General features: G+C 37.9%; 3 protein-coding genes across 4 annotated transcripts in view; all 3 read left to right on the forward strand.

Annotated features, from left to right (window-relative positions):
• The window catches only part of LOC139942158 (RNA polymerase II-associated protein 1-like), a 130078-nt gene that overhangs the window by 7079 nt on the left and 109746 nt on the right, over positions 1–13253 (forward strand). For both annotated transcript variants that reach the window (XM_071938905.1, XM_071938896.1), the window contains exons 8-12: positions 140–385; positions 1313–1521; positions 2502–2603; positions 3407–3574; positions 4818–4979. In XM_071938905.1, coding sequence (XP_071795006.1) covers positions 140–385; positions 1313–1521; positions 2502–2603; positions 3407–3574; positions 4818–4979 — 887 coding nt within the window. The remainder of the gene's footprint in view (positions 1–139; positions 386–1312; positions 1522–2501; positions 2604–3406; positions 3575–4817; positions 4980–13253) is intronic.
• On the forward strand, positions 8524–9027 carry LOC139935064 (snaclec GPIB-binding protein subunit beta-like). The gene has a single exon (XM_071929521.1). It carries the CDS (start codon positions 8524–8526, stop codon positions 9025–9027), a length of 504 nt encoding a protein of 167 aa, XP_071785622.1.
• LOC139935291 (snaclec EMS16 subunit alpha-like) lies at positions 12013–12525 on the forward strand. Its single transcript, XM_071929814.1, has one exon. It carries the CDS (start codon positions 12013–12015, stop codon positions 12523–12525), a length of 513 nt encoding a protein of 170 aa, XP_071785915.1.

A 13253-nucleotide genomic window follows, 5' to 3' on the forward strand; every position in this document is an offset into this window, starting at 1 on the left:
TTCATCGCATGTTCACGTTTATCACCAGTTTTAAATAGACGTTTAAGACCGAGTCAGTACTCTTTGATTCCCTCATTGGAAGTGTCACTACGTAATCCTTTTCTTAATTATAGTAAAGGAGTATTTTTGTTGATTGCAGATCCCAGCTTGCTATCATTCATGCAGTCAAGAAATATTCCCAAACCAGTTGCATCATCACATGCATCAAAACTAGAACAGAAAAATGTGAGTGTAGCATCAGAACCTATGGACATCGGACCTCCGGCTGTTAATCAAGAAAATTGTGGAAGCCAAGGATCTGCAGATGGAAAAGTTGTATCATTTACTGATCCAGTTGCTGACATGAAGGTCTCTGATAGAATGGAAGAAAGTTCAGGGGAGAGTTGTAAGTTTGCATTAATGCTATCAACCATCAATCTTTAATTTTTTTCAAATTTAGTTAAACTTTCACTGATTAAAGAAAATGTGTCCTCATAATCAAAGTAGGACTGTGGCTGTGGAATTAGGAACTCTCACTCAATTACTGTATGCGCACGCACTCATACAGCCATGACAGTAGCTGGGTGAGAGGCAAACATCAACTTCAATAAGAAAATTCATTCACATGTCAGTTTTCTCAATATTTTCTTGGGGATAATGAGTTACAGCTAGATCATTGTATCTTGTGCAGCCAAAGTCTTCCTTGTGAATACAGTGTAAGATGTTTCTTCAAAGTTGCATGTAAAAATTACCCTCTGCGAAAAGACCTTAAAGTCACCTGGAAGTGGTATTTTTTCAAAATAAAGCTTTTGTCACTAATATATGTACTTTGATGAGTGGAATGTGAATAAACAGTTAACTAAGGTTTTAAAAAATCAGTTCTTATGTTATTTACAAATTTAAGAGTAGACCCCAACCCGAGAGGGCGCTGTTCGTGACGTCAATCGAGGCAGACTTTGCCTGTAATGCGTAGAGTAAACACAATTGCAAAGTGCATGTACGGACCAAGTCGTGAGTTTGTACGTTTCAAAAAAAGATTTTTTTGGTTTTTCCGGCAATGCCGACCAGGTGTATTGCTGCTGAATGCAGAAAAACACTTTTTGAAACGTACCAACTCACGACTTGGATGTACATGTACTTTGCACGTGTGTTTACTATACGCATTGCAGGCAAAGTCAATTACTAAAAAAATTGTTTTATTGTTTGTAAGCATATACTCTTATGTTTGAAAGAAAAAAAATTATATTTCCAGGTGACTTTAAGAATGTGCTGGTTATGTGTTATTCATGTACTTGAATGTTGCAGTTAGAATGAATTCTTCTTGATTCTTTAGTGAAAGCCCCCGTCACCATCAAGGAAGACTGGGTCCATATGGATAAGACTGAGCCAGAGAAACTAGAATGGATGAAGGATCTACCAAAGCCATCTGCAAAATCTAAAGAAGGATCCCAAGCTAGATTTGACTTCAATGGACATCTGATAGCTAGAGATGCTGATATATCAGTTAGGACAGGATTACATCATCATGGTGATGAACAAGAGGTAGGTTAGAAACATCTCTCTCCTCACAGGTACCCATTTATTCCTGGGTGGACAGAAGTAAATTTATAGTTAAGACTTAAGCAGAAAATATTGCTCAACAATTTCCTGCTTAGCAGAAATGAGCAGGATACCAGTATACAATTGTTGCACACTGTGACGGGGTCCATGGCGTTTTGTACACCTGAGGGGGAAAATGGCACCCGAGGCGAAGCCGAGGGTGCCATTTTCCCCCTAGGGTGTACAAAACCTATGGACCCCAGTCACAGCGTGCAACAATTGTTTTGTTATACCTTTGTTTAATTGTTATTCCTCTTCTCGAAGTGCTGTTGTCATCTTCAAACATTATTACGACGGACTATTCATTGTTTAATTAGCAGACGAACAAGAAACAATTCCCTTGTACCCGCGGTTGTTTCATACACAGCGCTGGAAATCGACCAACGCTAGGAACGATCAAGGTGATGTACACCGGTGTACATCACTTTTCATGTTACCCGGCCTGTCGAGCCATGTAACATGCGTTTTTGTTGCGCATCAAACTTCACAGTTTGTTACCGAGGTATAACAATCACAGATGGTACACATGACAGGGTATGTTGGCTGGCAACTTTATTCTTGTAAGCATTTAGTTTACTTTTGTCAGCTAAACAGCTCCATGAAATTTGTCCTACCATAATAATAATAATAATTATACAGAGAGGTTATTGAAAGTTATGAACTCTGAGACCCAATTATGTAGCACCTTATAAGGGTTTACAAGGTGCTACGGCACATTTAGCAGCCACAGCCAGGAACATCGGGGCGAACCCCTCTTCTTTACAACCCTGACAAAATTTAAAGTTGCACAATGTCTTTAAGTATTGCCTCTTACATCCTCATCCTTCATCCTTCTCCCCACTGTCTCTTTCTATCTCTTTCTGACTGCCACCTTCTTAAAGTGAACTGATTATACTTCAACTGGCTTTCTGTATATTTTCCAGGTACCAGGTTATTCTCTGGAGGAATTGTTTACATTATCACGCAGTGCCGTCACTCAGCAACAAGTTCTTGCATTGCAGACTCTAGCAAGAATTATCTACAATGTAAGAAAAAAATACTGATAATGTTTTGTTTTTAATCAAACTAACAAACACTGACAGCATCAAAGAAAATAGTATTACATTTAAACTATGAGAAGATAGTTGTCTGCAACTAAGTAATCCTTTAAGGTGCTTGAAAGGTTGAATTTGTTCCGTATCAGATAGATGTATCTATTTTGTTGCATTTTTGAAAGTGAGATGAAAAAAAAAGGGTTTTAGATGTGGGATAAAAACCCCAGGTGGGGAAAACCCACACAATAACATGAATAAGGCAGTGACTGAAAACTCAATCCACATTAAGCTCTAGTCTAAAGATAGGATTTGAAACAGGGTTCACAGGTGTGAAAGGCAGGCAAAGAAGACCCTAAGCCAACCTTGGCTCGATTTCACAAAGCAATAAAATCCATTGTAAGACAAATTATCAGTATCACCATAGTGATTTGCACTTACTAAGCAACTACGATTGATTTGCATTACGATAATCATAGCTCTTTGTGAAATCGGCCCCAGGTCCCACAAAAAATGAGTATTGTTGATAAAATGTAGTTTGTTTTAATGGAAAAATAACCATTGTTTTTAATAGTTATTTGGTTGTACACATCATCTTCGAAAATCTTCAAGAGGTAAATGAAATCTCATTTGCTTTGTGATTTTCTCCCATAGACTTGAGCATGAGTTTAGTTTAAACACTGCTTGTTTTGTGTAGATGCCTTGGTTGGGTTTTTGATAAGCGCATCATATAAGTCCATATTAAAATCACTATTTTAATGAGTTTATCATGATTAATTTGATTGTTTTTTGTTCAGTGTCGATTGAAGCAACTAGGGGGAGAACTCTTGGAGCCCTTGCTTCCCCAGCTCTTGAAGTCTGGTATACTATTTCTCTTAAGATGGTCGTTGGACAGCGTCAATGAAGGAGTTATAGCTTCAACCATGGAGGCCTTAGCAGCACTACTTATACAGCCTGGAGATGAGGTAAGGAAACGTATGATGAGTTAAGCCCAGTTCATACTTCCTGCGAATGCGAATCAAATTTTGACAGCCCCTGCAGGGGCTGTTTTCGCAGGAAATGTTTCGCCGGAGTTGAGCACATTTCAACTGTTGCAATTTATTTGTTGCGAGTTTGTGATGTTGAAATTCGTACGCATTCGCATTTGCAGGAAGTATGAACCAGGCTTTAGGGAGTTTTCATGAGTAAGCAATACTCATGAGTCTATGATTGAATTACAACTAACATCTTCCATTGGGGCCTGTGGATCTTACTGCTAGCCTTGAGATGAAATAAGGAAACTTAGGGAGTTAGGGAGTACTCATGAGTCAATACTATACTCATGAGTCAATACTGAAATTAAAGCATCCTCCTTTGTGGCCTTTCTACTCATACAGCCTGTAGAGAAAGTAAGGAAACTCATATTGAAAAAGGAGTTCTCATGAGTAGGAAATTACTCATTAAGAGTCAATGGTGAAACTATAGCATCCTCCATTGAGTCCTGATGGGTGCGCTTCTCATACAGCCTGGAGATGAAGTAAGGAAAACTCATACTGGAAAAAAAGAGTTCTCCAGAGTAAGAGATACTCACGAGTCAATGATGGAATTATATCATGTTTCATTAAGGCCTTAATAGTGCTGGGCCCAATTTCATAAAGCTGTTTTGCAGAAAATTCTGCTCTGCAAATTCCTTTGCTTTATTTAGCAAGAAATGAGTGTGTATCACTTACAGCAATGGTAAATGTACAGTATTTTATCTGGTAACCTAATTTTGCTATTGAAAGAGTTTTCTGTGCTTAGCAAGTTTTTGTGATTACAGGTTTTATGAAATAGGGCCCTGCTGTGCAAGCTGGAGATAAGCTAAGGAAACTCATTTTGAGAAGGGAGTTCTGCTTAGTACTAAATGCTCACAAGTCAGTGAGTGACATGCCTAAACCTCGGCACTGAGAACCCTGATAACATGAAAGTCAAGTCAGAATGCTGGGGGTTAGGTTTATGAATATCTCAGTGCTACACAGTTTTGAAGCATTAATAATAATAATAACAATAATAATAATAATATCAAAGTCTTATGTATATATAGCGCACATATCTACCTAACAAGGTACTTTGGGCGCTTAGTATTATATATACAAACTCTCAGAAAGGTTGGTTAATGAAGTGATGAACACTGAGACCCAATTATGTAGCGCGAACATCTATCACTAAAACTATTTTTTTTTTTTTCAGGGTACATTGGATCGTGTATTTAGTTGGCATCGTGGTATGGAGGTTCCTCCAATGCTTCCAATTTCATCAGATGATGATACTGAAGATGTAACTGAAGAAGGAGAAGAGATTCAAGAGAAAGATCGATCGGATCCTCACATTGCGGAGAAAGATGCTATCAAGGTAAGTGAGTGGCTGGAGAAGATTTGCTTTTATATTGGAGCACATTGCGCTACAGCACCTTGTAAACCATTACATGGTGCTAAGGATTAGGTCTCATAAATCAAACTTAGTCCCATTATAGTCCCAATTAAGGCTTTTTTCTTTCAGAATTTATTGGAGGTGTATATTGCAAAAAACTTGAATTGGTGACGTAGACCTAGGAACATAATGTCAGTTGGCAGACAAACTTAGGTAACTTCATGTCCTATTACGTTGGACAAATCTCTAGATATTCCTCCTTCGTCATATTGGAAACACCGTCAAGGTTTATTGTTGCTTTTTGCACGACTTCAAAAAATAGTTTTGGAAGACTGCTGAGTGAAGCATGCTAGAGAAAAATAATAAGGAATGTGCATTGTCACTGTGTGTTTATTGTCATTCGATGCCGAGGTCCGCATTATGAAAGTGCACCACGAGGTGATATATAAAGGTACAACACAAATTTAGGGCATAAGTTAAGGGAGAATTATAACAGGTTTTCTATCCTGCTGAAACATGGTCACATTGGGTTCAATAATATGGCTACTGCATGAAATTTGCGCCATTGTGAACTGGACGCGCATCAAAACATCACGCTACTAATTTTCAGGAAATAATTTCCGAACCGGGCATACAGCACCCTCTCATGATGGGAAGAGTAGTCAGCATGTACAAAATTTAATCTACGGGAAAATATTCTTTTTATGGTTGACTACACAAATGTTTAACACATGAGTTATTTGGGGAATTATTTGTGGTTGTATCCAATTTGCTATGTAAAAACGAGACCGTTTTCATCCTTAATGGCTCTTGCACAATGGCAACTAGTCACGCAATATTGGATCAATTAACTTGATGTCTGAATGGGCTGGCCAGGTCTTAATATTAACGTAATATAATAATATTTTGAGTTTATATAGCGCTTTTTCAGGTCTTGTGTTAAATAACCCTTGGAAAAAAAAATTAGGTTAATTTCTTTCCTAAAAAGTCTTCAGGTAAAACTGAGCTGTTTTTTTTTTTTTTTTTTTTTTTTTAAAACAATTTTTCCTTGATACGTAGCTTGATAGCTCGAAAGTTCACCGTATGGAATGGAATAAAGGTTTATTTGAGCTTGTAATGTGAATGCTGGACAAGTTTATACCTTCATAATTTTTTCCAACTGCAGTTAACTTGAAACAAAGTTGCAATATAGAAATTTTATAATTTGATGCAGACCTGATGTAGAAATCTTACTTAAACCGCCATCATGGTGCGTTTCAGTTATTTGGTCTTCAATCGATAACCACTAGGGAGTAATTGAATAGCATATAATGGTTGGCTAAGCAATTAACTTGATAAATTTTGTGCGCACACAGTCTATGAGCTTCACCAACAACTTATTTTCAGACAGTATACAGAAAGGGCATAAGCAATATAAAATGATACATAAAATAGAATGGTTTTGCAAGCACACTGATACAGATAAAATGCTGAATTTGTTCATGTTGGATGTGCATCAGTTTTCATTTCATAAGTGTTGCAAGCAAAACAAAATATTATGACAATTTTGTTTTCTTCCTTTCTTGTTGTTAAAGAATTTTGTGACTGTTAAATAAATTTTGGACCATGGGGTTAACACGTATTATTTGAATGTCTAAAGTTTAAAACAACATGGTGAAATAGAGACCCTGTTTACACTGCTTACAAATGACTTCCACATTTCATCTATATCATGTTAACTTGCATGCAAAACACGAATACAGTCAGTTGCCTTCCACATGGACACAATATCTGTATAATAATTCATAGACTTTTCGAGGTGAGATTTTGTCCCTTGGTTGTTGTTGCCAGATAAAGTAAGACAAAGTAAGAAGTAATATTTTTCATTTGTCAAATCCAAAAAAAGCTGTCATCCCCCTTATAATATTATGAAAGTCTTCTATCTTTCGACTGCCAATTTGATTCCTTTGAAGAATAAGATTTAATTCAAATGTTTTGGGGGAGGGGGGTTCAATTAAACAAAATTCTACTTTAAACCATGCCATTTTTTTTTTCAGCAGAAAAACTGAAAATAAGTTGACAGCTCAAGCTCTTTTCTGTTTTTGAAGAGTTGCAATCAACATTTTTTAAGTTGTGGTGAAAAAATACTGATGGATAGCATTCCAATGATGTTATTTTTTTCTAAAAGAGGAAGTTGTAATCAACATTGAATGAAGCAGTATCCCATGCATACGTATTTATGATCACACAGACAATGTTTCAGTTTACACTAACTCATACTTGTCTGAAGCAACTTCATGCAAAACATAAGGCTCAACACCATCCAATTTTGTTTTGTAATTGTGGGTGCTGTTAATTTTCACCAAGCTTTAAAACTTCTGGGGATAAATTCAGCTTGCTTTGTTAAAATACAAAGAGATGAACAAGGTTATTATGTCAGAAATCCAAATTGTACAATTCTTATGCTGATTCAGTGACCACACATAGGCTAACTGTGTTTAAATACTTCTTGGTGTGATTTTCTCTCAACCAATCAAAATGGAGAAACTGTCCCAGGTATTTATGAATGCATGTTAATGACCGTGGTTGGTTGCTGGCCATTGTTAATAGACCTCTCGTAAGCCTATTCAAAATAGCAATACAATTAACTGTGGCCATGTCTTTCTTTCCATAAAACAATTTTTTAAAATTCTCTTTAAAGATTTTGACGAGAGTAAAAAACCGAGTCAAGGCAAGGTTCTTGTAGCTCCCCCTTTAACTGGTCAAGTCAAGGCCTTGGTTATTCAAAATTGCAATTTCAATACTAATCAATAAATTAATAAGCTCCTGAGAAGCATTTGTGCTGAACAATGGAGGACTCTTCATCACCTTAAAGGCAGTGGACACTAATGGTAATTGTCAAAGACTAGCCTTCACAGTTGGTGTATCTCAACATATGCATAAAATAACTAACCTGTGAAAATTTGAGCTCAATCGGTCATCAAAGTTGCGAGATAATAATGAAAGAAAAAATCACCCTTGTCACACGAAGTTGTGTGCGTTTAGATGGTTGATTTCGAGACCTCAAGTTCTAAACTTGAGGTCTCGAAATCAAATTCGTGGAAAATTGCTTCTTTCTCGAAAACTATGGCACTTCAGAGGGAGCCATTTCTCACATTGTTTTATACCATCAACGTCTCCCCATTACTCGTCACCAAGATAGGTTTTATGCTAATAATTATTTTGAGTAATTACCAATAGTGTCCACTGCCTTTAATTGGTTTTGTGTGCATTGGTTTACAGACAGGGACCTTAATGAGCAAATCAAACTAAATCGCTGGCAACCAAGGTATTATGAACTTAACCATGCCGATGAAACCATCACCCCATACTTGCTATAATTGGTGCAGTCTGTCATTTAACAAGCTACATTGAAGCATGGAACAATAATGACTTTGCTCTATCGTTGTATTTACAAACCTTAAGCAAAAATTCTTTTAGTCACCTACATCCTTGCAGTATCAGTTCCTCCTAGTCTTTGAAAGTGGACTGCATTTGGTTCCTGAGTATGGCAAGTTCTTTCAGTGTCATCACTTTCAGTATTCTTGTAGCTCTCCTTCAGTCGCATTTGCTGATCGTATCTCCATGCATGTCCTGCATCAGTCCATGGACAAGTTTTGGGAATCATTGCTACCTTCTTGTGACGGATGCCAAGACCTTTGATGAAGCTGAACAGTACTGTCAGAGTTTGTCACGCTTTGGCAGACCATCTCATCTAGCGTCAATTATGAACCAAGAGGAACATGACTTCCTTGTCCTGCTTATCAAATCCGTTTATGGAAAAAGCGGCATGAAAACCTGGTTCGGCTACCGCAAGGACTGGTCCGGTAGCTTTGCCTGGCTCGACGGCAGTCCATCCGGAGGGTACACCAACTGGTACCCTGCTCAGCCCAGTGGCGATGGACCCTGCACCGAGATCCTTGAAACTGCTACGAGTGGAACCAACTTGTGGAATGACCTGTCATGTAATTCCCTCAAGCGTTCTGCTTGTAAAATAGCAGCCAGGTTCTGAGTGAAACTGTGACTAACTTACCTATCGGTACTGGCTTCATGGGTGACTATTAGGAGAGAAAGAGATACTTTGTGATTTATTTATCATCATGTGCCTGGATGAATGTCATATCGAAAATGTGACTGGGAACAGGTTGCAAGGAAGTACTGTAGTCCAAAAATGTGTCATGAAGAAAACTGAGTCTCAAAGACACTGAACGTCAAAGTGTTGTAGTTTTTCTGCCCTTCATAAGTCTTTACAGAAAACTTAAAATCCACATGGGGAAGGAAAAATATTTCTTTGAGCCTTTTTAACATTCTAACCGTCATGAACTAATTTTGTTTAAAAGAGTTACTGCTTATAAAAAGACCTTTTGCTGCAGCAAAAACTTGTATCCTTCTTTGTGTGCCTGAAAAAGGACGTAACAGCCTTGTGACCTTCTTCAACACAGCGTGTGCCCTATATTGCTGTAGAAGTTGTAAATCAAAAACTTAAAGTTTGTTTTTACCTCGATTTGGGGATATTATTTTTGCATCTGTTAAAGCAAAGAAAAAAAGAAAAGGTGCAATGAACATCAAGTATGACATAAGACATAAAACCAAAGAAGCCAAGCAAAATGAAAATCAGGCGCAATGCAAAATGAAAATTAACCCCAAAACAAGAATATGACAGTCAAAAAGCGATGCAAAACAAATGTAGCTTGTACCTTGTATGATTTGGTCTACGGACAGACAGAGATGAAAGTAACCATTGAACATTGATTGCTGGTGAACAGGTTAGTTGCAAAAGCAAAAAAAAAGGGGGGGGGGGTTACATTGACAATAGTATTGAGATTGTCACACCTTGGCACGCACTGAAACAGTTTTCGTTACCATTAAGTTAGTGAAAGTGAATGCTCTTGCTGTGTCGTCATATTATTTTCAGTTCCTCTAGTCTCTGATAGCGAAAAAATTAGTTACTTAATTATTAAGCACTCCAATTTACAGAGTTTTTAAATAATGAATTTGATACTCGTTTTTTAGCGAGCGGTAAAGAAAGCGTAGTAATGCTCAGTTTTCGTAAGGCGCCTCATTAAGGCCTTTTGTTTCTTTATTTTTTTCGGTGTGGCTTTTTATGATTTGATACTTAACGCATTTTTTTTATTTTGGGTTGAGTTTCTGGTTTTGAGTTACATTTTTTTTTTGGGGGGGGGGGGGGCTGGCACAAAAAAAAAATTGGAAGCTCCCGGATCTACAGACATCAAACACAAGATCTGACCGGAGCCAAGTCTATCTTATACCATGCTTATTTGAAGTTATTTCATGTAAAAGCAACTTAACATAATTCAGTTTGCTGTCGCAAGTAGCTGGTACATGTAGCTTGTATCTCATGTGCATTGGTATGGACACTGATGGAAGTTATTGTATCATCAGCAAATAGATCGATACCAATGATGTGGCGGGTGTATATTTGTATATTTGCAAAAAAAAGGGAAAACAATATTGATTGTTATTGACATCAGCACAGTTGCCTCTGCAGTGGAACTGAAAAAGTAACCACAGCACTAGCCATTATTGTTGAAGAAAAGCTACACTTAGTAGGGTACTAAGTCAGCGCAAGTTAAGGCCTCAGCCTTTGCTTTATAGTAAACTATACCAAAACGTGCCTATTATTATTCTTAGTCCTCGCTTAAATTGTCAGTTCCTCTAGCCTTTGATAGCGGACTGTGTTTGGTTCCTGAGTATGGCGAGTTCTTTCAGTGTCATCACTATCAGTATTCTTGTAGCTCTCCTTCAGTCGCATTTCCTGATCGTGTGCGCGTTTTAATGCACAAAGAACAGCTATCGTCCAATCATTTGCCTCCTTTGAACCCAGTGAAGGCGCTGTACAGATCATTATTTAAAAGAGTCACTGGTCTCAAAGATCAGTAACGTGATTAACGCACGAAAGAGATGGGAACTATCAAAAGCTCAAATACGGCCCCTGAACATGTCTGGAAGTACTGCTGAGAGAAAAGTCACAAAATTTGGAAAATTTTAGCCGATTAATTTGCTAAAAAAGTATTTATTAATGGGAATAACAGTGTTCGTACCCGGTCTTCACTGCGTGGTAATGACCTTGGTTGGTGGCTGGCGCTGTTATCGGACCTCGTCTCCGGCTCGGTCCGTTAACAGTGCCAGCCACCAACCCGGTCATTACCACGCAGTGAAGACTGGGTACGAACACTGTTATTCTCTAATTGTCAACTGTTAATTTTCAAAGCTCATAGTCTGGTTCTTGAAAATATGCTTTGTAGTTGAGTATGTGTTTGAGATTATAGGCCCCATGCAAGCTGAGCAGCCTTAATAAGAATTGCTTTTGAATTTGAGTATGAGTTCAACTTTTTAAATTTTTTTTTTAAGCGGGGGGGGGGGGGGGGGGGGGGCATAGGTATTTTTATGGCAATAACAGTGAAAGGAGATGATCTTCATTGTGTGTAAAAGACCGTGGTTGGTTGCTGGTCATTGTTAAGGGACCGCTCCATTAATATTATTGCCTAAACATCAACCAAAATTGCAATCTATTAAACTGCTGATGGCTCTTTTTGTCCTTGTGCTCATAAAAACAAAAGTTATAAAAAATTCTTCATGATAACCGATCAAGGCAAGGCGTTGGTTGTTCAAAAGTGTATGCTATTTGTCAATCAAAGGATTCTCATTAGCTTAATGTTGGTTTTATTGTGAAAGGTAGGTAGTTAGTACTGTGTGTGCATTGATTTAAAGACAGGGAGGGAAGGTAACTAAATTAAGCAAGGCAATCATAATCCAGCTAGCATCCATGGTAATATTAATTGAACAATCTCCCTATAATTAGCCATCATTGGTGTAGTCGGTCATTTAACAAGCTACATTTAGTAAGGAATTTTGAAGCCAGCAACTGTTATATCTTAGCTCTATCGTTAAATTTAACCATCATAGCCAAGATTTCTCATTAGTAAATTTGTCAGTTACTCTAGTCTTTGCTAGTGGAGTGATTCGGTTCCTGAGTATGGCGAGTTCTTTCAGTGTCATCACTTTCAGTATTCTTGTAGCTCTCCTTCAGTCGCATTTCCTGATCGTATCTCCCTGCATGTCCTGCATCAGTCCATGGACAAGTTTTGGGAATCATTGCTACCTTATCGTGGCGGATAAGAAGACCTTTAATGAAGCTGAACAGTACTGTCAGAGTTTGTCACGCCATGGCAGACCATCTCATCTGGCATCCATTATGAGCCAAGAGGAAAATGATTTCCTGGTCCTTCTTATCAGATCCACTTTCAACCAAGTCGATACGAAAACCTGGTTTGGCTACCACAAGGAAAGATCCAGTGGCTCTTCAACCTGGCAGTTTATTGATGGTAACCTTTTCATGGGTTACACCAACTGGGGATCTGGCCAACCCGGGGGGGATGGATACTGCTCCGGGATGGTTCAGACTGCTACAACTAATACAGACTTTTGGAATGACCAGAAATGTCGTAACCGTAGGAGTTCCGTCTGTAAAATAGCAGCCAGGTTCTAAGTGAAACTGTGACAAACTCATCAACAGTAACTTGATGTATTCATTTTGGTATCTTAGCTTCAAGCGTTGTGCAGTGAAGAAACAACTTTGCATTAATTATGAACAACAGACAGAACAACAGTTAATCAGGAATCTGGGTTTCATCATGCACTGTGTATCTCCAGTGGATTCAAAGTCATAGCAATGGAGGACTTTAACATTTCATCTCAATTGAATCAATATTTGTTGAAAGTTCTTTTCCGATTCATCCACTTCTGGGCAAGGCATCATGCAAATTTGTATTTCCTGCTAATACGGGGGACTTTCCCTCAGCCTCACTTTTTGGCCCAGTGGGCTACACCTACTTGGTCTGCGGATATCCCGGAGGCGATGGAAACTGCACAATGTTACTTGAAAAGAGTGGAATAACTTGTCATGTAATCAACACAAACGTTCTGTCTGTAAGACTAGTTAGGTTATTAGTGGAATAAACTAAATAAACACTCACGCAAAAACAAAAGTGACACAAAACCCAAAAAGCAATTCAAAATAGAAAGATAAATAATTTTAAAATGTCCATTACAATGATACTGACAACAAATTTACCTGAATAATTCATTAACAACAACTGATTAAGGCAAAGCTTTGGTTGTTCGTATATACTAATTTAAATTGACAATATACACCAATTAGCTTTCAATTCTGCTGAACAAAGGGGATATTCTCAATCTAACGAGTCTCATCAATTT

This window comes from Asterias amurensis, chromosome 1 (assembly GCF_032118995.1).
Source record: "Asterias amurensis chromosome 1, ASM3211899v1".
NCBI lineage: Eukaryota > Metazoa > Echinodermata > Asteroidea > Forcipulatida > Asteriidae > Asterias > Asterias amurensis.

Bases quoted from the DNA above. Each gene is read 5' to 3' on its own strand.
- LOC139935291 (XM_071929814.1), top strand. From the start codon at position 12,013: ATGGCGAGTTCTTTCAGTGTCATCACTTTCAGTATTCTTGTAGCTCTC.
- LOC139935064 (XM_071929521.1), top strand. From the start codon at position 8,524: ATGGCAAGTTCTTTCAGTGTCATCACTTTCAGTATTCTTGTAGCTCTC.